This window comes from Spermophilus citellus (assembly GCF_964194105.1).
Source record: "Spermophilus citellus genome assembly, chromosome: 1".
NCBI lineage: Eukaryota > Metazoa > Chordata > Mammalia > Rodentia > Sciuridae > Spermophilus > Spermophilus citellus.
In genome coordinates, this window is record NC_138182.1 from 188,004,619 (window position 1) to 188,028,916 (window position 24,298).

The 24,298-nt window shown below is 41.8% G+C and overlaps 1 protein-coding gene across 3 annotated transcripts in view; it reads right to left on the minus strand.

Moving 5' to 3' along the window:
• ARHGAP26 (Rho GTPase activating protein 26) overlaps positions 1-24,298 on the minus strand; it is a 426,612-nt gene that overhangs the window by 272,949 nt on the left and 129,365 nt on the right. For all 3 annotated transcript variants that reach the window (XM_081295152.1, XM_081295154.1, XM_081295153.1), the window contains exons 7-10: positions 17,538-17,642; positions 16,032-16,161; positions 12,249-12,349; positions 6,787-6,881 (exon numbers count right to left, since the gene is read on the minus strand). In XM_081295152.1, coding sequence (XP_081151278.1) covers positions 6,787-6,881; positions 12,249-12,349; positions 16,032-16,161; positions 17,538-17,642 — 431 coding nt within the window. The remainder of the gene's footprint in view (positions 1-6,786; positions 6,882-12,248; positions 12,350-16,031; positions 16,162-17,537; positions 17,643-24,298) is intronic.

Genomic DNA, 24,298 nt, shown 5'->3' on the forward strand with positions numbered 1-24,298 from the left:
CAAGAGTGCAATCGTTAAGGCCCCTGATTTGTTGCATTTTCCAACAGCATTCCAGCCCTCCGGGTTTATGTCAGTATTTATCCTGAGTTGCTTGAATATGTACATGTGTAGGTGTGTGTGAATGTGCATCCTATACTCAAAGATAAGCTCCATGAAGACAATTATTCTTGTCTTGCCCTGGATTCCATCCCTCATCCCTGGCCATCTCTAACAAGTTATCCTTGCTGTCCACCTCTGGAGAATGTCGACGATGGGGGAAAGAGCATTTAACACACATAAGATTTTCAAATGGATGGATTTCTTTTGGAGCCAGCTAGTCCTGGAAAAAAAATAAAGCATCCTAATTGTTTCCTTTCCCCAAGTATAAACACGGCCCCCCAAGAGACTGCACTGATCCAGTGAATCACAAGATGCCTTTTGTTTCTATAATTTTCCATATGGTTTAGTGGCCCCTCCTGGAAAACGTTTGGAAGAAAATATCCATGTGTTACTTACATCTGTGAGAAATTTGTTTAAAATAAACAAATCCAAGGATGCTGGCAAATGACTACCACCATGATCCTTTAGCTTAAACAAATATTTTCCCTATATTTGCTCATTAATTTCCATGAGATACTGCATGGTGGAGTTAATTATTCCATAGACACTGGCAACTATTAGTAACTCACATACCACCACTAAAGGCTGCTTCTGCATGCCCATTCTTCACCCAGGAACTGTACACTAAACTCATTCAAGCGGAGTTGACCTACTTCAAGGAAAAAATGATATAAATCTAGTCAATTAACCAATATAAAACATAAACCTTCAAAGTCTGGGTCTTTTGACACCTTATTCAGGTATAAAAGGGCAATTATTTAAAAGCTTAGACTACTATTTAAAAAAAGGGAGTATCCAGAATGAGGAAGGTAATTTATGTAAATGGGTAATTTTATGAAGTGGTACTGTTGAAGGAGAACTGAGCCACCCATTGAAAAGGTTGTCATGGACATGGGTGCTGCTTCACAGAGAGTCGCCCTCCCTAGTCAGTACTGTGTACATTTTTGGTGCTGCTATAACAAAGTGCCACAAATTGGATGGCTTAAACACCAGAAATGCACCATCTCCTAGGCCCAGAGGCTGAAAGTTCAAGATCAAGGTCCTGGCAAGCCCGGTTCCTTTTTAGATCTGTGAAGGAAAATCTGCTCCATGGCTTCCTCCTACTTTCATAGGCTGCTGGCAACCTGGAATTTCCTGGTTCAGAGACCACTGTCCTGATCTCTGCCTTCATGTTCACAAGGCATCTGTCTGTGTGTATGTCTGTCTCTGTATCTACATTTTCCCTTCTGACACAGACACCAGATGTGGTAAGTAGGGCCCACCCTAATTACCTCATTGTAACTGGATTACCTCTATGAAGAGGCTATCTCCAAATAAAGTCACATTTGTAGAAACAGGATTAGGACTTCAACATATGAATTTGGTTGTGACATGATTTAACCCATGACAGATACCTTCTAAGAAAATAAGAAGAGTTTCTCCTTTGGAGCATGTTTTAACAACACCCCATAACCACTACAAGTCATAGACATCTACTGAAAGCCATTTCATACCGTACTTTAAATGCTAGAGTCCTGAAACTGAATTTCAAAAGAAATCTGAAGGGAAATTCAAAGAAACACCATGTTCATTTGATGGACATGGCACCTGGATTTAAACAAGTTTTGCTTTAGGATTAAATAAAAAGATTTTCTACTAACTTTAACTTTTCAGTGTTGGAATAATAAAATCCTTTCGAAGGAAAGACATGAAAAGCTAATATTAGCCTGTGAAATATTAGCTCAGAATAATCCAGGAGACCTCAGCAGTTCAGGTCTGAACCTTTCCTGGAACTACCTCTGAAAGGGCAAACGTAACAGAGAAAAGGGACTGAGTGAGATGTGGCCTCAGAAGGAATGTGGAAGCCAATATGGAAGAGTATAGTATCCAGGGGAAAGAGGACAGGCCTAGTTTTGAGAAGCCATGTTAAAAGAACTCAGAAGAATTAAAGGTAGATATCTGAGAATGTATTTAGTGAATTTTTTTGGTGGAGAGGGTATCAGGGATTGAACCTAGGGGGCACTTAACCACTGAGCCACATCCCGCTATCCCAGCTCTTTTTTTATTTTTTATTTTGAGACAGGGCCTCACTAAATTTGTTAAAGCTGTCTTTGAAATCGCCATCCTCCTCTTGAGTTGCTGGGATTACAAGTGTGCACCAACACACCCAGATGTATTCAGTATTTTAAAAGGATCCTTGATACACAAAGTTCAAGAACCACAGATCTAAATCCAAAGCCCTGGATTAAGACTTTATTTGATTTTCAGCTAATTCATGGATCAAAGAGTCATAACAGTTCTTTATATAGGGCCTATGGCTCAGTAATTAACCCTTTCTCACCATGATTTGAGGATTAGCACATTGACAGCAATGCATTGAGATTTAATGAAAATAATCAGCTGATAAAACAGCACTAATACTTTGATTTCTCTGACTCATGCTAGTCTCCACTGATAAAAGGTGCCACCTTAAAAATAAAAGGTAGGAGAAGAGGTGGGGGGATACATATATGTCAGAGAGACAGAATTCATGCAACACCAACTAAGTGCCACATGCCTGGCAGTATGTTCTACCTATATCACCTCTTTTAATTTAATTATGTGTGGTCTTTCCAAAGGTCACAGAGTAGTAGGTGTGAAAAGTTTACAGCTTTAGTTTTATTGAACCATTAGTTTATGATGTCAAATGCAAATAATTAGAATGGGAACAGCACTTCATAGATTCCACAGCCTGAAAGTTGAACGCTCCATGGTGTCTCTGAAATACACCCACTGGTGGCACCAGGCTCATCACCTGGAATATTTCTAGAATATTCTAAGTTTTGAGGCAGCAACATGTGGTGGAATGAGCTTCTATGAACTTCCAACCTTAGCCTGGGCAAATGACCTCACCCTTCTAAACAGCAGATTCCTTAGCAGCAGCATGGGGATGGGGAAAGGGTAGCCACCTCATCAGTTAGAATGAGGATTACATGAGACAATGTATGAAGGTGTCCTTCATAGGAAAGCACTCAGATACTACAGCTTCCTTGCCCTCCTCCCCTTTAACATTCTTTAACTTCAAAGGTGGACTAGAAATGACCCCCTCTATTTATTAGGTACTCTCTCCTCCACATGCATATTACTAAGCAGCTGTATAAAAAGGCCTGAGTTTAGGGGTTTTGTTTGGTTTGGATTTGCTATGGTTGCTTGTTTCTAATAAGAAAAATGTTTTCATGTGCTTTGATGAAACTGTATTGTCAAACACATGGCGTACAGTGTACCAATCATTAGTAAGAACAAAGAATAACTAAAAAGCTAGAAAGTGTGTCAGTCCCTGAAAGTTGGTCCTGGGCAGGGAGTGGAATCTATGGTTCTAGCAAGCACCCAGTGGATATAGTTGTAAGTGATTCCCACCAACATTAAGGAATACTGATATCATGGACTTGCAATTGACCCCTGGAATAGCCCTTTGTAAAGGCTACAGCTTCGGTTACAAAATAACATATCAGCAATGAGTCTAAAGGTTCAAAGGATTTAACCTTCAAAATCCATGCCATCTCATACTCTTAAGTGACACTTTATTTAACATGTTTATCTTGATAAAACACCACATTAATAGCCAGTATGTCAGTGTCTACGTATTCCATGTTTATGACAGAGTTAACATATTCTGGGAACACTGCAAACCTCTAAATATAACCATCCCCTCTTTTGTGTCCACTTCCTGGGTGCTAAACTTGCATTTTGAGCCCCTGCCAGTGGTACAGCATATGGAAGTGAGGAACCTACAGGAGGCCCAGGCTGAAAGATGGCAGGCATCTAGCAGCAGTCCCCTCCTTGCTGAAGAAGAGGGCAAGAGTCACCCAGAGAAGAGGACTCCAGGCAGAGTCCCCAGGCTGCTGCCACCTGACACAGGGAAATGCCTTTTCCTTGTCACCCTAATTCCCTTCTAGATATGTGAAGAAATATAGAAAGATCTGATTTTCAGAAGCTAGTCCAAAATAAGGGAGGAAAAAAGAAGGAAAGGAGTAGAGGGATTCCATCAAAACAGAAGAAAGATCAGTGATCTAGATGAAAGGGACTACAGGGGAAGGAGAAGGGACAGGAGAAGGAAGAACAGGGGAATGACTCTTACCTAACTTTCCTTCCTATGTACATATATGAATGTTTCACAGTGAATCTCACTATCATGTACATCCACAAGAGATAACTATAAAAAATTTTAAAAACTAAATAGCAGAAAGATCAGTAGAGTAGGGGAAAGGGAACTGGGGAAGGCAGGAGAGGAGACGGAAAGGGGAAATACTGGGGACTAAGTTAGAGCAAATTATAGTCCATGCTTTCATAATCATGTTAAAATGAATCCTAATATTATATAAAAAGAACCAACGAGAGAGAGAGAGAGAGAGAGAGAGAGAGAGAAGAAGAAGAAGGAGGAGGAGGAGGAGGAGGAGGAGGAGGAGGAGGAGGAGGAGGAGGAGGAGGAGGAGGAGGAGGAAGAGGAGGAGGAAGAAGAAACAGAAGAAAAATACTGCCAACATGTAACCTAACCCATGAGACCTATTAGAAAAAACTGAGAGAAGGGTTTTCATGGAACTGTCCACTCACCTCCTGCTTCACAGGAGATTCAGCAGCCTGGTTCTGAATCTGCCCAAGATGCTTCCACTTCACACCAAGGGACCCAGAGACACTGGGGAAAAACTGACTTCCCAAGAACTCTTTGTGTGTGAAGCGTGAACATGTGCTCCTGGCTTGTGACAGGGTCCTGAAAAGGTTTTGTAGGCATGATAAGAGAGGGAAGGTGCTTGGAAGTGTTGGCGAGGTGGAAACAAGAGGGAGATGCCACAGGGAGTTTTAACTGCCCCAAGAGCAAATCTCCACAACTTCTCAGGAATCCTTGGAAGAAGGCATGGAAAACAATGCAGCTTCAGAAGCATCTCTGAGCTTGTTTTCAACCTGCCAGAGAGCTGCCAATCAAGGTGTGCCCTCTTCCAAACAACCATGCACATGATCAGCTCTAGGAAATAAATGTTTCACCTGCATAAGAACATCCGCCCAAACACATCTTCTGAACCTCCTCAAGGATGCCAATAACATGGATTCCCTTAATTCTGTATCTGAATAGAGATACATCTATGAGTGCTTGAAACATCCAGATTGCAGATTTGCTTACAACCAAGAACCAGTTTTGGTTGGAGGATGGCTTTTTGCAACTGTCCTTTGCTATCCAAATTTAAATTATGCCCGGAGCTGCCCTTCTCCTTTACCTTCCTCTCTTACAGGACCACACATAGTGAAGGAGTGGGGCATTTTCTTTTCTTTACAAATCTGTGTTTAAAAGAGAAAGGATATATCGAGTCTGATGCAAGACAAGTTAATCAGTGATAAAAAAATGACAACTTATACTTGTTGAGCACTTTATTATCTGCCACCTTGCCACATTTTACATGTATTATCTCTCAGAATCCTCACAACAATCCTATGAACTAGGTATTATTACTATCTTCATTTTCCAGATGAGGAAATCAAGGCTCTGTAAGATTAAGTAACTTGTTTAAGGTCACATGGCAACTAGGCAACAGAGTCAAAATTTGGACCTAAGTTGTCTAGCTTGAGAGCCAAAGACAGAATGATTAAATTACTCAAAAGATGTAATTAGTTTCCATGAACTTCTAATTTAGGCTAAAAGGGTATTCAGCCTTCAGCAGCCACAGTACAGAGCAGACACTTGCCACAGAAGTCATTCTAGTGCAAGAGGCACTATCTCAGAACCTTCCAGACCTCAGAGTAATGGTTATAGGTAAATCTCCCAGGGAAGGCAGCTTTTTTTTTTCTTTAACTAAAGGAAAGAGATTAAATGGTATTACATGAGTATCATGCTGAGATTTAAGGATCTCAGTGCTAGCATTGCTGATCTTGAACAGGCAGCTTAAATAAGCTTACCACGTGGGTTTCATTGAAAGAATTAACCTGTTGCCAAGTAAAGTGTCTCAAAGAATTGGAATCTTGTCAAACCAGATTAACACCGTGAAATGGTACAATTTAATGAGACACACTATAAATCTTGAGGAATACAACACACAGCTCTCTATCCAAAGACTGATTTTGCAAGTGATTGGTATCTTTCCTGGATGAGCACAGTGGTAGGTGAAATGCTGCCACTGAAAGCTTTTTCATTAAAAGCTTTTTATTAAATTGGAATAAAATTTCTTCCATCTCAGGTCCCTTTTATTTGTTTGCTTTGTTTTATTTTTTGGAACTGAGGATTGAACCCAGGCATGTTTTACTACTGAGTTACAGCCTCAGTCCTCTTTAATTTTAAGATATTTGCTGAGACAACCCTCAAATTTGGGATCCTCCTGCCTCAGCCTCCCAAGTTACTAGGCTCAATTCCTTTAGAATCATTGTATTATTTAAGGGGGGGGGGGAACCTTATAAAGTTACAATCAGGCTAAACAGTTTTGTTTAAGCATCTACCCAATCTCTTGGAGACATAACACATACCCTAAGTATGTAAGACGCTAAAATCAAATTCATTGCTGAACCTAAAAGATGGGGAGGCAGCACTGATCCTCACAATCAGTGACGGCCCAAGGTCTAATCCAAACTGGATATAGGTGGAGGATAAAGAAGGGAGGGTAGGAGAAAAAAGCAGAAAATTTTGACTTAAAGGAAAAGGAAAGAAATCCAAATTTAGCAATATTTGTTCCTAAGAAAATGACTCACCTGTCTACTGCTTCTACATCAAAACAAAATCTCTTCTCAATAGAGTCTGTTTTCCTCCGTGTACAGGATTTGAGGGTGACCGATTCATCTTCTCCCTAGTAGGAATAGAGAGACCATCAAGATGAAGCAGAATGTGGGCTGTTCCTCTCCAGGACAAATGTGGTACCTAAACAGATAACTTTACCCTTTCCAACCTGAGAGTATGTAACCATGTAAGATCAGCCATTGATCATAAAACCTTCTCAGGCCAAAGCCTCCTGCAGCTAAATTTAGGAAACTATTGTACCCAGAGCTAAACATCTTCAATACTAGTATATAGGGATGGTATAGTATCAATCCATGGTAGATGAGCACCTGCTGATGTTGTCTTAAACATGTGTGATTCGTGGATTCGATAAGAATTGAAGATGGTCTCCTAACTGTGAGCTTCTGAGTCTTTTCATTAGTCACCACTTCTTCAAGAACACCTTTTTGGACCAGGTCAAATCTCCTCCAAAACAAGCTCACATAGCACCATGTACCTTTCCCTTCCTCGCTGTGCTGATCACAGCTGAAGCTGTCCAAAGATGAAGGTGTTCAATGATGATTAATGTCTCTCTCCCATTAGACTGTAAGCTCCCTGAGGGCAGAGAGTATTTATGCCTACTCTTGTGTCTCCCGAGATGAACTGGTCCTAGACAGAGTAGGTGTTTTAACAGCTTTACTGACCCATAGTATATTATTAAACTACATGTTTAATGTGTAGAATTTATAAATTTTTATATTATACACCCATGAAGTGATCATTACATTTGAGCTAACATTTCCATTACCCCCAAACTTTTCCCATGTCTTTTGGTCCCCCTTCCCACATCATCCCTAAGCAACAACTGAATCTGATTTCTGTCACTTCAGGTTAATTTGCATTGTCTATAATTCTGTATAAATGAAACCACATAGTACATGCCCCTTTTTTATCTGGCTTCTTATACTCAGCCTAATTGCTTGGTGATTTGCCCATGTTGTGCACATGAAGGGTTTGTTTCTTTTTACTGCTGAGTATTAGAAGTAGAATACAACCATTTTATCTCATATCACTAATTTATTGCCTAGGAACACCAAAGTTGTATCCCCAGTTTCTTCTTTTTCTCTTTAACTTGGGAATTTGTTAGGGTTTCTGTTTCTCCTGCCAATCAATTACTTTTTTTTCCCCTAAACTAAGAAAGAAACCAACAAGCCTGCCTGGTTTGTTGAAATAATAGGAAATGTGACTACATAAAGTAAATTTAGCTACACACTAATATAAGAGTAGCACACTAAACACTGAAGACCTGGGAAGAGACAGTTTACATTCACGAGTCTTACATCTATTGTCTTTTACTGAATAGCAAAGATTAATTTCTCAGATTGAAAAGTGTTCTTTCTCTCATTTGTAAGACGTATGTGTGTTTTAAATAAAAATTACAAGAGGCCACTGTTTTGGACTAGGCTCCTTTCCTACCCTGGGCCCCAAATCCTAGACTTAAAGTCAGCATGGAGTCACCCAAGCTAATGTTCTTTGTCACTAAATCAAAACCAAGCTGTTTATCTGACCTGACCTTCTAAGAAACCAGGAAAAATAAGAGATCAAAGCCAAAATTCCCAAACAAGTTTGTTTCAATTGGCATGATAATAAAGTTCCCTCTGCCTGAGAGGTAACCTGAAGTAGCCTAATGCTGACAGATCTGTTATTTTCTGATTATCTGTCTCCCTGTCCCATCTTTATAAGTAACTGAAATGACCAGTTCACTCTGAGTCCTCTGTTAATGCTTTCTTCAGCCTTTTTCTGTCTTAAAAACTGCTTTGCTCATCAGAACACTTTTTTCTATTTTATGGAAGGAAGTATTGCTTAATTCTAGAATTGAAAATAAAGCCAAGTAAATCTTTAAACTAACTTACAATTTTGTTCTTTGAAAATAGAAACACCCAACAGGATCAACCAATTTCTTAATGTCTGTATTTCAGATTTACTAGCTCTAGACCAGCTTCTACTTTGAAAGCTCAGATGAAGTATCCTAGAGAAATGGGAGAATACAGGAATCTATAAAGGATCATCAAATATAAGCAGAAAAAGTAGAAAGATGAGGTTCTTGCCCAAGGATGACTATGCCGTATTGGAAAAAAAATCTATAAAAATGTTCGGTTTAACTACTGAGGGTTTAGAAAGTGGCAGATACAGATAATCACTTAAACAAAAAGTTAACAACTTTTTATGACAAATACTGAGAGAGAGTTGGCAGGCTGGGGGTGGGGGAAGGAGGGAGAGGCTGACTGTGTGTAAGCTGAAATGAAAAGGATCTGATGGGGTCAGGAAGGTTAGGGAAGCTGCCCTGAGCTGGGGTCGGGAGGATTCACTAGACAGAGAATGAGGAGAACAGGAGCAAGTGGGTGCAGCAGAGGGTCTTGAAGGAACAGAGGGACACTGGTGTACTGCAAGGCCAGAGTGAGAGGCAGAATGGAATGGGTATGAGGGAGGCCAGGGCCAGACCATGCAGGAGTCTGGTCTGTATCCTGAGAGCAGCAGGAAAGGACAGAATCAGTACTGGGCTGCTTCAGACCTGCACAGAGGGAGCTCCCTCTCAGAAGGTAGGGTGCCGGGACATTCCTTCACTACATGTGGGCTCCTCTCTTCAAGAGGATGTAGCAAATCTGCTCACAATTCCAGGCCTGAGGCTGAGAGCAAAGTCAGCACTTTTAATGAAAAATAATTCAAATGAAAGGGACAGTGGGGAGGAGAGAAGAAAAATCATGTTAGGAAAAAAAAAAAAAAAAACACCCTGTGATCTATGTCAAGTCTGCTGCCAGTGCCTAGGACAGGTTTGTACAACATGAATGCAGTATCACATGATTCCTCTGAACCCACTGAGAGGACATTACCTCTAGATGACTAGTCCCCCTACTTCTCTTCTCCTGCAAGCTGACAGAGAGTGACATTATGGCTACAGAAACAGGAGACTCAGACTCTGGAATGAGGGGTTCAGTCCTAGCTCTGGAACTCCTGAGTGGTATGACCTTAGAAATCTGTTGCTCTTTCTGACCCTCAATTTTTCCCTTTGTGAAAGAAGGAAAATTGGATCAAATAGGACAATATTGGATAATAAAAGGAAGTAGAAAACTATAAAATGTAATATAAATGTGAGGAATTATCATTAGGAAGATGAATTACTATAATACCAAGGTCCTAAGATCACACTCATCAGTGTCAAGCTCTGTCCTAAGAAATTGATCTGCACTGACTCGTATAAACCCCTTGACAACCAAGGAGGTGTTTCAGGGTCTCGCTGACATCTTTGGAGTCCCAAACACCCATTGCAGTGGTCTCCACTCTTTACTTTCAAGAAAGATAGGTGTAGAGAAAATGCAAGAGCATTTCATTAAATATTTGATAAAGTACAAGATAAAAAGACCCAAAATAAAGACTGTGGGAGAGAATAATTCAGCGAAGGTGATTTCTAGGACTAAGAGTTACAAAAATTCTCTGACCCCAAGTTAAGCAGGCCTCCTCCAGGTTCATTTCACAGAAACTAGGGAACTCTTCCTAACACAGGTTTATGATATTCCTTCAAAAATACTGTAATTTCTCTATGTATGATATTTTAACATGTCTGCTTAATTGAGATTATTTACAAGTCAGCCCCTCCTCTGCCAAGAAACATTAAAAGGGCTTTGTTACTGCTTGGATACAAGGAAGGAACAGAGATGCTAATAAACTTCTCTATTGTGGCTAAAGTAAAAGAAAGCCCGGAAGAGAAATTGGACGTGAAGAGAGCAAAGGGCACAGCATGGCTGAGCAGCTACAGTGATAATGACTGTACCTAATGCCACCAACCTGAGATCTGGTGCAGCCAGTGTTATACACATGTACACCGTGGTCCCATGCACACCTCCCAACACACTGCACAAAGAGGCACCAGAGAAAGGGCCAAGGTGCCAGGATTGCATAGGACTCATTTATCAATGATTAGATACAACTCAAAAATACTTAAAACTACAAATAGAACCAGGGTTGGGCTGTAGCTCAGCGGTAGAGTGCTTGCCTAGTATGCATGAAGCACTGGGCTCAGTTCCCAGAGAGAGGAAAAACATAAATACTTATTAAAAACATTTGAACATCTCCAGAAGGAAATAACAGTAAGAATGAGAAGCAAAATTCAAAGTGATAATCAGCAAGAAATTTCTAGCTATTGAAAAAAAAAAACCACCCACAAATCCAAAGAACAAAAATTCCAAGCAATGGATTTTTTTTTAAGTTCAAAACTAAGATAATCATAATGTAACGTAAAACACTAGAGGAAGAAAAGAAGGTAGTAAGAATAGCAGAAGACAGAAGACAGATCACTCCACAGGACTTTGGCACCATTGAGAGTTCCCACCAAAGGCTGATTGGCAGGAGGCAAGGAGATATCTGTGTATAAGGGAAGAATATTAGAGATTCCAGCAGCTGTGGGACAGGGCCCCAGGGAGCCTGATGTGGCATTATAGTCTCTTCCAAAGACGACCATCGAATATCTTCATTCCCAAATGCTCTTGACACAATAAGCATTGGAAGTCCTGCCACAAAGAGATAGGGTCTGTACCCTCTCCTATGGGAACTTTGTGGGCTCTTGTGACCGTTCCAACCAACAGAAAGGTGCAAGTAAGGGTAATGACTTCTGGGGTTAGGTTGTGAAAAAGCAGTACAGTGCCTGTGTAAACTGCTAGAATATCCACTGCTGAAGCCTGCAGTCGCTCTGAGCCCATCTGCATAGTGATGCTGTGAGGAAGCCAAAAGTTGCCTATATGGGGAGACAGATAGGCAGGTCCTAAAACCATAGAGACAGAGGGAGAGTGGGGGCAAGAGGAGGGGACAGAAGGAAACCAGGAAAGAGGAAGAGGGCTCTGTGTGGCCATCCTTGAGCTGCTTCAGACCCACAGACTTTCCACTCTACTACCATCTGGTTGGAACCACATGAGAACTGAGCCTGAATCACTTACTCAAATGCTCCCCAAATTCCTGACCCACAGAAACAATGAGACATACTAAAATAGCTGGTGTGGCTGTCAAAGTTGCTTAGTTTTGGGGTGACTTGTTATACAGCAATAGATAACTGAAACATCTAAACTGCCAAATGGCAGCTCTCCAGGGATCAAGTGAGACTAACGTGAATCAGCTTCCTAGGAGGAGGTCATCCAAGACTTTTCAGCTTCTAAAAAACATCTGACACATTTAATATCATGTACATGTGAAATATAAGCATCTTTCTTAATTGCAGTTCCCAACATAACTTAGAGCTAAGGATATTCATCTTATTTTAGTTATCTTCAGGATACCAGGCCTTCTGGAACTACTGTATAAAAACTAAGAGAATTACAGTGAAACACTGGAAATGTTACTTAATGTTCACATTATAATCATTATCTGTTAGCCAAGCAAATCAAGCATGAAATTTAAAAAAGGAACTCACCCCCTTTCCTCCTGACTTTTGGTCAAATGGTACCATAGTGATTTGTTTGGAGTCTCGTTGATATGTACAGTAGTGCTTCACCCAAGAAGTTCCAAAGTGACCTGCAAGGTAACATTGCCCGTTAAACATCTTTACTTGCCCACTGTGTGCTGCCCAGCATTAACTGCAGAAACATATAGCCCACCGCCCATAATGCTCACCTACCCTGTTTGAGGGCAATGGATTCTCCATACAGCTAGACTGAAACAGACAGAAATCTGATTCCACAGGCTGGAAATGGAACCAGCCCAAGGCTTTCCCCCAGAGGCTCAAGAGCTCTATTTCCCACTAAAACTCTCTCCATTGGGTCTTTAAATGTAAGGGAAGTAGAGGTTCCCTGGGGAAATTAATTCACATTCCCATCATCAATCTCCATTTGGAGTTTCCGCTCTCTTTCCTGACTGGAGTAAGATGCTAAGGAAAGAACCCAGAAAGGCTCCTCCAAGTGCCTGTCACCATTCCCAACTGGGACGATGATCAGGCTTCCCACACAGCTGCTCGGTGACTCTGTGCACAGACACTGGGGGTTCTGACCTACTTCCAAACCCCTCATATTTACTTTGGAAGAAGGAAAAATGATTGGGAAAACAGACAGTGATACCTCAGAAACACCAGAGGTACAGAGTGGAAGTGACTGAAAGGCTCAAATGTAATCTAAGGAGCTGTTTCTCAAAATTGTCCCTCAGGGAAAGGGAGACGCCATAGAGTGGAGGTCTAATGAGACCTCTGACTTCACTCACTACTCAGCCTATATTTTGAACAACAGAACAGTATGAGATGAAGAAGGCATTACCAGCCTGCAACAGCCTCAATCAAGAGCTCTCGTTCTAGATGTTTACAGAGATCAAATAGCAGAAATGGTTAAAAATTTTAAAAGCATAAAAAGGGAATCAGTAGACATTTAATAATTATTAATGGTGTGTCATGGCTGCCAACTGCAACTGCTAGAAAGGCAAGACGTGAGTGTTCACAATAGGGCGTCAAGCACAAATGAAACACCAACCACCCAAATGCATTCTGTGGCTTAGGGGGAAGTTCCAGTGACTACACAACATGAGGTTCCAGGAGAGCTTTGTATTAGCCAATTTAAGCATCAAGATAAATAAAGACAGTAATGGATTATAGCCTACTGAATGAAAGTTCATATTGCCAATGGAAAGACAGAGGGACAGACAGAAGGGTGAACTGGAAGAGTGGGAGGGAGAGAGAAAGGAAGGGAAGGGAGGTCACTGAATGGCAACTACTAAATGTGGAAGGAGAGGCAGAGCTGGGAAAGCACCATCTGTCAAGAATCACAAAGTTGGGTCCAGCATGAGTTATTGGACACGAAGTCTACAGAGGGCAAAGTGTGGAAAGGAGTGACTAGGGAAAAAAGCAGTGACTAGAGAGTGCAGAGACCAGATCACACCTTGTGTGGATGATCAAATTAACAGCATCATCAAGGAGATGGAGGGATGTGGCCCGAGGGGAAGAACATAGCACTACTCATGCAGGCCTGAGCTGGAGATAATTAGATGACCCAAATCTAATCACGAGGAAACATCAGTCAAACCCACACAGAATCAAGTTCTATAAAGGAATTAGATCATGTCCTTTAAAAACTTCGGGGTCATGAAAGACAAAGAAAGGCTGAAGAATGGTTCTGGATTGGCAGGAACTAGAGGCATGACAACTACATCCAGCACACAAGTAAGTAATGGAGGAAACAATGCTTTGTAAGGGCTTTATGGGGACAAGTGACCTACTGAAATATGAGCTGTAGTTTAAATGCTGTATCAATATTCCATTCCTTGGATGTGGTGACATAAATGAATATCCCTATCCTTAAAAATTCTGAAGTTGGGCTGAGGATGTGGCTCAGGCGGTAGCGCGCTCGCCTGGCATGCATGCGGCCCGGGTTCGATCCTCAGCACCACATACCAACAAAGATGTTGTGTCCGCCGAGAACTAAAAAATAAATATTAAAAAAAATTCTCTCTCTCTCTCTCTCTCTCTCTCCTCTCTCACTCTCTCTTAAAAAAAAAAAAAATTCTGAAGTGAAGGAGCATGGATTAGGCAACCTGCTCTTGAATGGTTCAGAAAAAGAGTGTATGTGTATCTACGTGCACACACACATGTGAGCACAGAAAGCAAGATATATATATATATATATATATATATATATATATATATATATATATACACATATATATTAATATATGTATATATATATACATATCAATATATGTGTGTATATATATATGATTGTGGTATTCAAAGAGAAAAAATGATAATAACTATAGCAAAATGCTAAAAACTGGTCCATCTGAGTAAATTCCCATATTTCCCCTTAAATCATTCTTATAACTTTTTTGTATGTTTGCCATGTTTCAAAACAATAAGTTACCAAAAGTTTAACATAAAAAATGATGCACCTCAATGAAATACTCTAGACTACTGTGTTAGAGAACCATAAAACGTGGTTCTAAGGATAATCAACACATTGATTTCAAACAAGCATGTGAAGGGTGCGGAACAAAACTAAATGTCATGTGAGAATGCAAGAAAGCAATACCGATTTTATGTAACATGTAAATTAAGCATTGTAATGGACACTGAACGACATTTTTAAAGCCCTAAAAATTTGTATTTTCAAGTTGACCCTAAAACTTCTTGGCAGGGTAGGGGGTGTGATATATCTTCTCTTTGGGGGAAACAACAACAACAACAACAACAATTGGAAACTTTGATTTAGGAAGTGAAACACACAATTGAAGTGGATTCCACTTCTTATAAACCTCCGCTAGCTCCTCCCTGTAAGAATAAGGAACGTGACCCCCACATCACAACCAGTCCATCCAGTCCCACTGCTGCCCCACTGTTTCCAGGGGAAACTCTTACGTCCAAGCAAATTTTTAGTAATTGCTGAAAAGAATAATCACTACAGCCAAATGTTTCTAATCCATTCCATCAGGAAGCTGTATGAGTGAAGATATTTGCCTAACAAGAGGACCCAGAAGAATGCAGAACCAGCACAAATCTGAGAGACTTGCTCCTAGGAAAGCAAGGAGGGAGAGCCGGAGAAGTACCATGAAAGAAAACAATTCAACCTTTCTCACTCCTGGAATTGCATGTATGCAGTAAGCCTGCAAGTGCCACCTCAGTAGCACAGTCCCACCACAGAGCCCTTCCCTAGACCTCTGGCATGAATCTGTGTCATTGCTAAACACTTCCTGCTGGCAGCACCTGGCATCTTTCCTTGACATCATTATCAGTAGAACAGTGGGTCTCCTTCCTGGCTCTCAAAGGGAGCTTTTGTTTCTACTTTTCATAAAACTCAAGTATTAGGATAAAAGAAGAAAAGAAAAAGGGCCTAAGTCATGACTTTTCCTACTTGGAAAGAGAATCACCAAGTATTAGGTCTCCCAAAGGATCTGACAACTGAGAGACAAGAAGGTCTAGCATGTGAGACCTTTCCAATGACCCTGCACTGAGGGTACAGGATGCTGCACAGGGACACTAGAGAAGAGAATCCCTCAGGGAATCCCAGGTTCCCAGGGAAATACCCACTCACAACAAATCCAGAATACACCACTAAGAGGTGGACAAGATTTGTAGACCTCACCTCTCCCCTTGGAAGCTGCACCACACCCTTACTGGCCCCTCCCCCAGCATGTATTCAGTAGGCCAGGCACTACTGGACACACTCTCCACCTTCTGGACAGAGGGCCTCCATGCCCTGCTGCTGACAGGCAGCACACTCACGTTTCTCCTGAACATAGAGGTACCCCTCCATGGTATAGGGGCTGATGGTCTTGTGCTCCAGGGGGTTCTCCTTCATCTTCTTCATCAGGGACTCCACCTCTGACCTGGTGCCTTCAAAGCGGTTTCTTGTCTAGGATAAAAGGAATTTGACTCAAATGAAAGAAATGAAATCTCTAACAATTCACAAGATCAATCCAACAGAATTCATAGATCTAAAACCAGAGAAGGGTCACTCAACGCTCTAAGAACTGAGTGAATATTCATTTACAAGAAGTGTCATATTCATATACACATTGGCCTTCCAGTCTCACACCTAAATAACTCAGAAACTAGATCAAAATCACCCAGGACACTTGAGAATGCAAATGCCCAGGCCTAATTGAGCCTAATTGCTCTCTCTCACCTAGAGATCAACTTAGAGCCGCTGGGCCTAAAACATGCAGTTTAGACGGCAGCCCAGGCGATTCTGACTTAGGGGCCTGCACACACCTTCAGGACTTGAGGGCCTCTGTTCTGCAGTGCAGAGAGGGCTGCCTGCTGATGGCTCACAGATGGGCCCCTCCTCAAAGAGGAGCTGCTGCACTCAAGACCATCCCCTATCCAGAGCAGCCTGTATTCCTGAATTCTACTCAGGCCACTCTTTGGTCCACTCAGCACCAGAGCACATGGCACAGCTCAGCCTGCCCTGCCATCCTCCTCGCTCCTCTCTCACAGGGGCTTTGGCTGGCATAGCACTCCAGAGAACCTGCTGCATATCAACTTCCATTCCAGAGGCAACCTTCAAAAGAACCCAGTCTAAGGTAAAGCTACCCTCTGTGAAATCTTTTCTGAGACTCTGCACTTCCTGTTCTCTTAGATGAGAACCACGTAGGCTCCAGACTCCTAAAGGCTGTATGATACAGTCACTCAGAAACACTGGGGTCTATTTCCTACACAAGAGCACCGAGAGGTAATATAAAAGTCAACAAGTCCCATCACATAGTGAAGAAGGCAGCTATAGCCCCCGTAACTGCTCTGTGCACCAAAACGTACTGTGTGTAAAACCTGGAAAGTAACTAGGAGTGACCATACTGACCTCGACTTCTGGCCAGCCTTCCTAAGAGTTGGAAAAGAGCACATCCTTTGAGCTTGTGTCCCCAGTCCCATTCCCTGAACACACACACTAAGATTTCATGTGGCCAGGCAGTGGGATGCATAGAAGGGAGGCTGGGCTGGGCTTTGCAAGGCCAAAGGAAATCCTGATTTTGGTGCTGCTGATTTAAGACATAATCAGAAGCAGCACTTCCCTGAACATAAATAGTGCTTTGACATAATAGAGAAAAGCATGATGGTCTGACTCAAGGCCACCCAGCACTCTGGAAGTGCCTGCCCCCAGCTGCCCTCTGAACCAGGCAGGACCCACCCTCCTCACCTATGTCCCAGCCCAGCTCTCTAGCAACCAGACCCATACTTTGTGTTTTTCTTTCTTTAACCAGAGAAAGGAAGTCTGTCCCTAGAGCCACTCACATTCTGTATGCTAATGGTCAACTGTGTCTTGAAGTCACCAAAATCCTTGGCCAGTTCATAACCATGGTGATAGAAAGTGAAGAGTCCTTGAAGGAAGGCCAGCAGCTGTAAAGAAAGAAGAAAGGCAGAGGTTACATGAACACTGAAAAGAAGGATGCTGTAGCTCTGAGTTCTCAACACTGGTTTCAAAAGGTAGAACAATGATAATGGCTGACATATACTGAATACCACTTCTGTGCTAGGCACTGTGCCCTTCTACACCTTGCCTCACTGAATACTCACAATAATCTATGGCCTAAGCACTCCTGTTACTCCATTTTAATAATAAGGAAGCATATTCAGGGAGATTAAATAACTTGCCCAAAACACACATAAGTGGGAGCCAGGAATGAAGCCAGGTCTCCTTTGCATCAACACTCATGGGCTGAGCCTGTAAGCCTCATCATCGCCGAAGAACATTATTTCTTCAAAGAAGAAAGACCAGGGCTCCAGCTCAGTTTCCTTTGAGTACATTTGTAATATCAGGTTATGATGTAGAACAGGAAGGGAACGAAGGAAGCTGGTGTGGTCTGAGTCTTCAATCTAACAGGCAAAGTCAAGGTGTGTTTCTGGGCTTTCCCTAAAAAATCCCAAAATAAACACTATAAACACCTTTATTAAAATAGTGCCACATTTTCAGGTATAATGGCTTCCCTCCATTTCAATCCCCTCAGGCTAAAAGGCTAGTTCATTCATTGTTTAGTCTAATGCGTAGTGAATGGTGAAAACAGCTGTCCACCATGATCTCATAGCACACCTCCATGTACTCAAAACCCACCCTCCCAGAGCCCTGGCCAACCTCCACTGCTCCAAAATAAACAAACAATGTTCCTTTGGTCTTTCCTTAAGAGCCTAAATCCAAAACTCACTGTTGTGCTTTCTTGGCCCCTTCCCAAGTCCTCCACATCTTGCCTCAGTTCCAAATTTTGACCCAAAGAAACAATTATAATAAAAGGCTAGATAAGTCTGAGAAGCACCGCGCCTCCCCTGTCATGAACTCAGCTCTCCACATGCAGAGACCATCCCTGTCCTGCAAAGACTGAACCCAGAGCCTGGCACACACCAGGTAAGCGCTCCACCACTGAGCCACATGCCCAGTCCTCTGACACATTTTCTTAGTGGCCCACTCTGACCTTCCTGACCTGCTCCTACCACATATTACACCAAGACACACTGGCTTTAGTTTATGTTGTTGTATTTGACTTTTCCGTCCCTAAATGAACACACTTTATGTGTTAAACATAATCCCAAGCCCATTTATCTTTACCAGACTCTGCTTTCCGAGAGGCAGCTCTGATAATGATGGTGAAGGGCTCTCTCACACCCAGCAGTGGTAAGCACCAAGGAAGGTAACTACTCCACCTGAACCCAGGGGGCCTGCCTTCATGGCAAGCCACATGCCCCACTGATTTATCAGAGCTCTGTAGTGGAACATCAAACATCATCCAGGCTATAACAATGTGGTACATTGAGTTCCTACTGCCAGTATTCCCAGCACATCTGTGCCCTTGGATTCTCATGGGAGCACATACAGCTGGATCCTCTGGCTATGAAAAGATCTAGGGTACCGTGTACATCCCTGACATAAATCCACAAATGAGTGGACAGAGAGAGTCACCAAGTACTAAAAATGAACTATTTTCTTCAAAGATGACCAAAGCCTTTGGACTAACTCCATATAAAGTATTTTTCTGAGAGGAGGGCCTGTGTCTTTCCTTCTAGATGGATCCAGTAAAGAGGAGAAAGGGCTCTTCTGCCAAAACTAGTTCCGTCATTCACAAAAAGGTAAACTGTTCCTCACCTCTTCTTACCTTTGTCCTCTCCATAGATTACCAATACTGGATCCTATCACTTTTCCAAAGCACTAAGCCAACCCTATTTGATGAGTGATGAAACAAGACCTGGCCCTAAATTCTAAGGTCATTTCTTCCTATTAACTCTGATTTTCCTTCACTTAAAGTAAACAGGGCCTCTCTTGCTCAGGGCAATTACACATTCTCAAACAACTCACTAAAATGTCACCTGGGCATATACACAAGTGCTCCAGAGGCAGAGTTAATAATATTTATTTTGGTTTCACTTCCTTTGGTCTCATGCCTGCCTGTCCATTTTTCTACGGGAAATGATTCCTTAGATACTATTATTTTTGGCCTGCTTTCTCTTCCTTCTCCCTGCACAGCACCTTCTCTCTCCTCCCTCACCTCCTATGTCCCCTCCCACATGCTGCATGAACCTTTGAACCTGTTACCAGTGGGAAATGGAAGTCCACTCCTCAGGGGGCAGGGTGAGGCCCACAGAAGGACTCCAGAGATGGGGAGGATCTGCCTGCTTCAAAGAAATGCTTCTATCAAACACAAGGAGGAAGAGCTTGCTGGAGCCCCACCTGTTAACCAGATAGAGTGGTCAGCTCATCCACTGAGCAGCCACCGAATCACACACTTCTGTTGCCTCCCCTTGCCTTCTTCCCCTTCCATACTCAGACAACGACTGTAAGCAAAACCTACTCCTACTTCCTGACTAACAGGGATCATATTTTTTAGAGCAAAACTGGAACTGCTTGAGATACATCATTTTGAACTCTGATAAACTCAGGTTGCCACCACTCACAGAACAGAATGATTGAACGGCCCCGCCCGCCCGGCTCAGGAGGCGACGTGAAGGGACTCTAACCAAGCCTTTATGAAATAGCGAACTGGGAGCTAAAACCAGAGATTGAGTCAGACCAGAGACAAGCCAGTCCCATCCCTCCCTTCGGATACTCCGTCAAGGAGCCAGGGGCCCGCCATAGCAGAGAGGTGACGTCACCAGAGTTCGGCCAACGAGATTCCTTTCCAGAGGAATCTACTTTAACAGGTGTGTGACTCCTACCCACACCAGATACAAACAACCGGGAAACTTCAAAAATCTCTCCGTAGGCGTGATCGTAAGGGCCAAGGGACTCCCGACCCCAAACTCCCCCTACCGCCAGTGACGTGGGCGTGACTGCAGGGGCAGAGGGAAGCAGAGAAGACTCCCCACCCCCAACTCCCCCAACTGCCAACGGAGAGGGCATGACGGTAGGGGCGGAGGGAAACAGAGGGCACTCCTGACCCCCAACTCCTCCTACCGCCAGCGGAGTGGTCGTGATTGTAGGGGCTGAGGGTAGCAGAGGGGATTCTCGACCCCCAACTCACATTACCACCAGTGGCGACACCCAAGGTCTTAGCCGCCAGCTTCCGAGGGCGTGCCCACCAAAGGGGTCCGGAAAAATTAAACTATTGACTCCCAGACCACAGCTCCACAGCACTGGGGCTTAGATGAATGATAGAGAGAGTACTCAGTCGTTCGGGAAATAGGGCACGCAGTGGGGCTGAAAGTGTAACCAGATCTTGGGGAACCGCCTCCGGTGAGCAGGACCTGGCTGGCTGGCAGGAGGAAGGGGAGGAGGGACCGGAGAAGTGGAACGACTCTAGACTAACAGGATTGAGAGACTCCCAGGAGCCGCCTTATAGGGATTGCTGTCGACACATAGAGGGCAAAACTCAGCTCGGAGGGCACAGCTCTGCCTACGGGAAGAGAAGAAAATGGATCTCTAAGACCTAATTTAATTTCTTATTTTATTTTAGTCTATTTTTTCTCTCCCCTTTTCCTTCTTTCTTTCCCCTTTCAAGTTTTATTGTTCTTTCCATTCTCCTCTATTCTATCTATCTCCCTCTCCTTCTTTCTTTTTAAGAGCACCTTCCTTCCCCTTCCCCCCAACTTTCATCCTCCATTACGTGTAATTGTCTAAATGCAAATAGGTGAATGTTTCGAGGCTGTCTATAGGGCTCCTAAATACCTAGCTACTACCAACGCCCTGATCCAATCGACGGTAAGTATCCCCCTTCAGTAGAGCAACCTTCTAAAGTAGCCAAGACATACTAACCCTTATACCTTCATAGCACCTAACCTAAACATAAAGTCCTAAGAACAAACAACAAATCACTATATGCATACAGAATCTGGAAGCCCTTTATAAATTGAATGAATCAGCTTTAAAGTACAGTAAAGCCCAACATCTCTAGGCATAATCTCCCACCACAAAGGAGAGACATCAGAGATATACAAAGCCAAAACAAATTTATAGGAGAAAGCAAAAACACAGCAGTCAAACAGAGCTGGAAAGTAACATGAACATCATGAAAAAACAAGGGAAAAAAGGAGTATAAACAATGCAGGACAACATAAATCTACAGGAGGACCTAGAAGCATCAGAAGCATGGATAGGGAAAGAACTCAAGGCATACCTAACTCAGATGGAACGGAATATTAGAGAAGACATGAGACAGCAAGTCCAAGCAATAAAAGTATATTTTGAAAATGAATTAAACAAACAAATTCAAATGGCAAAGAACGAGCTTTACCAGGAGATAGAGATCTTTAAAAAATCAAACAGTAATCCTAGAAATGCAGGAAACTATAAACTAAATTAAAAATTCAAACGAGAATATTACAAATAGACTAGATCAAGTAGAAGTCAGAGCATCAGATAATGAAGACAAAGTTTATCAACTTGAAAAGAATATAGTCAACACAGAAAAGATGCTTAAATCCCACGAGCAATCTATTCAAGAGATTTGGGATGTCATAAAAAAACCAAATTTGAGGGTCATCGGGATAGAAGAAGGCACAGAGACTCAAACCAAAGGAATGGACAGCATATTAAATGAAATAATTCTAGAAAACTTCCCAGAGATGAAAGATGGAATGAATGCCAAATCCTGGAAGCCTACAGGACCCCAAACATTCAAAACCAACTCCAAGACATATAATTATGAAGATAGCCAACGTACAGAACAAGGAGAGAATATTAAAAGCTACGAGAGAAAGGAGGCAGATTACATTCAGGGGCAAACCAATTAGGTTAACGACTGATTTTTCATCACAGACTTTGAAAGCGAGAAGATCCTGGAACAATGTATTTCAAATGCTGAAAAATAATGGATTCCAACCAAGAATACTGTATCCAGCAAAATTAAGCTTCAGATTTGACAATGAAATTAAAATCTTTCACGATAAACAAAAGCTAAAAGAATTCGCAGCCAGAAAACCAGCACTGCAAAGCATTTTGAGCAAAATACTACAAGAAGAGGAATTGAAAAATAGTGCCCAAAACTAACAGCAGGAGGTATCTCAGTAAAGGGGGAGGAAAATAACCAAAAAGTAAAAACTAGCCAAACTATTAAATGTTAATGGCCTAAACTCACCAATCAAGAGACATAAGCTAGTAACCTGGATCAAAAAAACGAATCCAACAATATGCTGCCTTCAGGAGACTCATATGATAGGAAAAGACATACACAGGCTGAAGGTAAAAGGTTGGGAAAAATCATACCACTCACATGTCCCTCGGAAGCAAGCAGGAGTGGCCATACTCATATCGAATAAAATCAACTTCAAACCTAAGTTAATCAAAAGGGATAAAGAAGGACACTATATACTGTTAAAAGGAACCATCCACCAACAAGACATAACAATTATCAATTTGTATGCACCAAACAATGGTGCGGAAACGTTCATAAAACAAACTCTCCTCAAGTTCAAGAGTCAAATAGACCACAACACAATAATTATGGGTGACTTCAACACACCGCTCTCGCCATTAGACAGATCCTCCAGACAAAAGCTGAATAAAGAAACTATAGAACTCAATAACACAATCAATACCCTAGACTTAACCGACATATATAGAATATATCAAACATCATCAAGTGGATACACGTTCTTCTCAGCAGCACATGGATCTTACTCAAAGATAGATCATATATTATGCCATAGGGCAAATCTTAGTAAATATAAAGGTGAGGAGATAATACCATGCACCATATCTGATCATAATGGAATGAAACTGGAAATCAATGATAAAAGAAGGAAGGAAAAATCCTGCATCACATGGAAAATAAACAATATGTTACTGAATGATCAATGGGTTACAGAAGACATAAAGGAGGAAATCAAAAAATTCTTAGAGATAAATGACAATACAGACACAACATACCGGAATCTATGAGACACAATGAAAGCAGTTTTAAGAGGGAAATTCATTTCCTGGAGTTCATTCCTCAAAAAAAGAAAAAACCAACAAATAAATGAACTCACACTACATCTCAAAACCCTAGAAAAGGAAGAGCAAAACAACAGCAAATATAACAGAAGACAAGAAATAATTAAAATCAGAGTGGAAATCAACGAAATTGAAACAAAAAAAACCATTGAAAAAATTGATAAAACTAAAAGTTGGTTCTTTGAAAAAATAAATAAGATCGACAGACCCTTAGTCATGCTAACGAAGAGAAGAAGAGAGAAAACTCAAATTACTAGCATACGGGATAAAAAGGCAATATCACAATAGACACTACAGAAATACAGAAGATAATTAGAAAGTATTTTGAAACCCTATATTCTAATAAAATAGAAGACAGTGAAGATATCGATAAATTTCTTAAGTCATATGATCTGCCCAGATTGAGTCAGGAAGACACACACAATTTAAACAGACCAATAACAAAGGAAGAAATAGAAGAAGCCATCAAAAGACTACCAAACAAGAAAAGCCCTGGACCGGATGGGTATACAGCGGAGTTTTACAAAACCTTCAAAGAAGAATTAATACCAATACTTTTCAAGCTATTTCAAGAAATAGAAAAAGAAGGAGCTCTTCCAAACTCATTCTATGAGGCCAACATCACCCTGATCCCGAAACC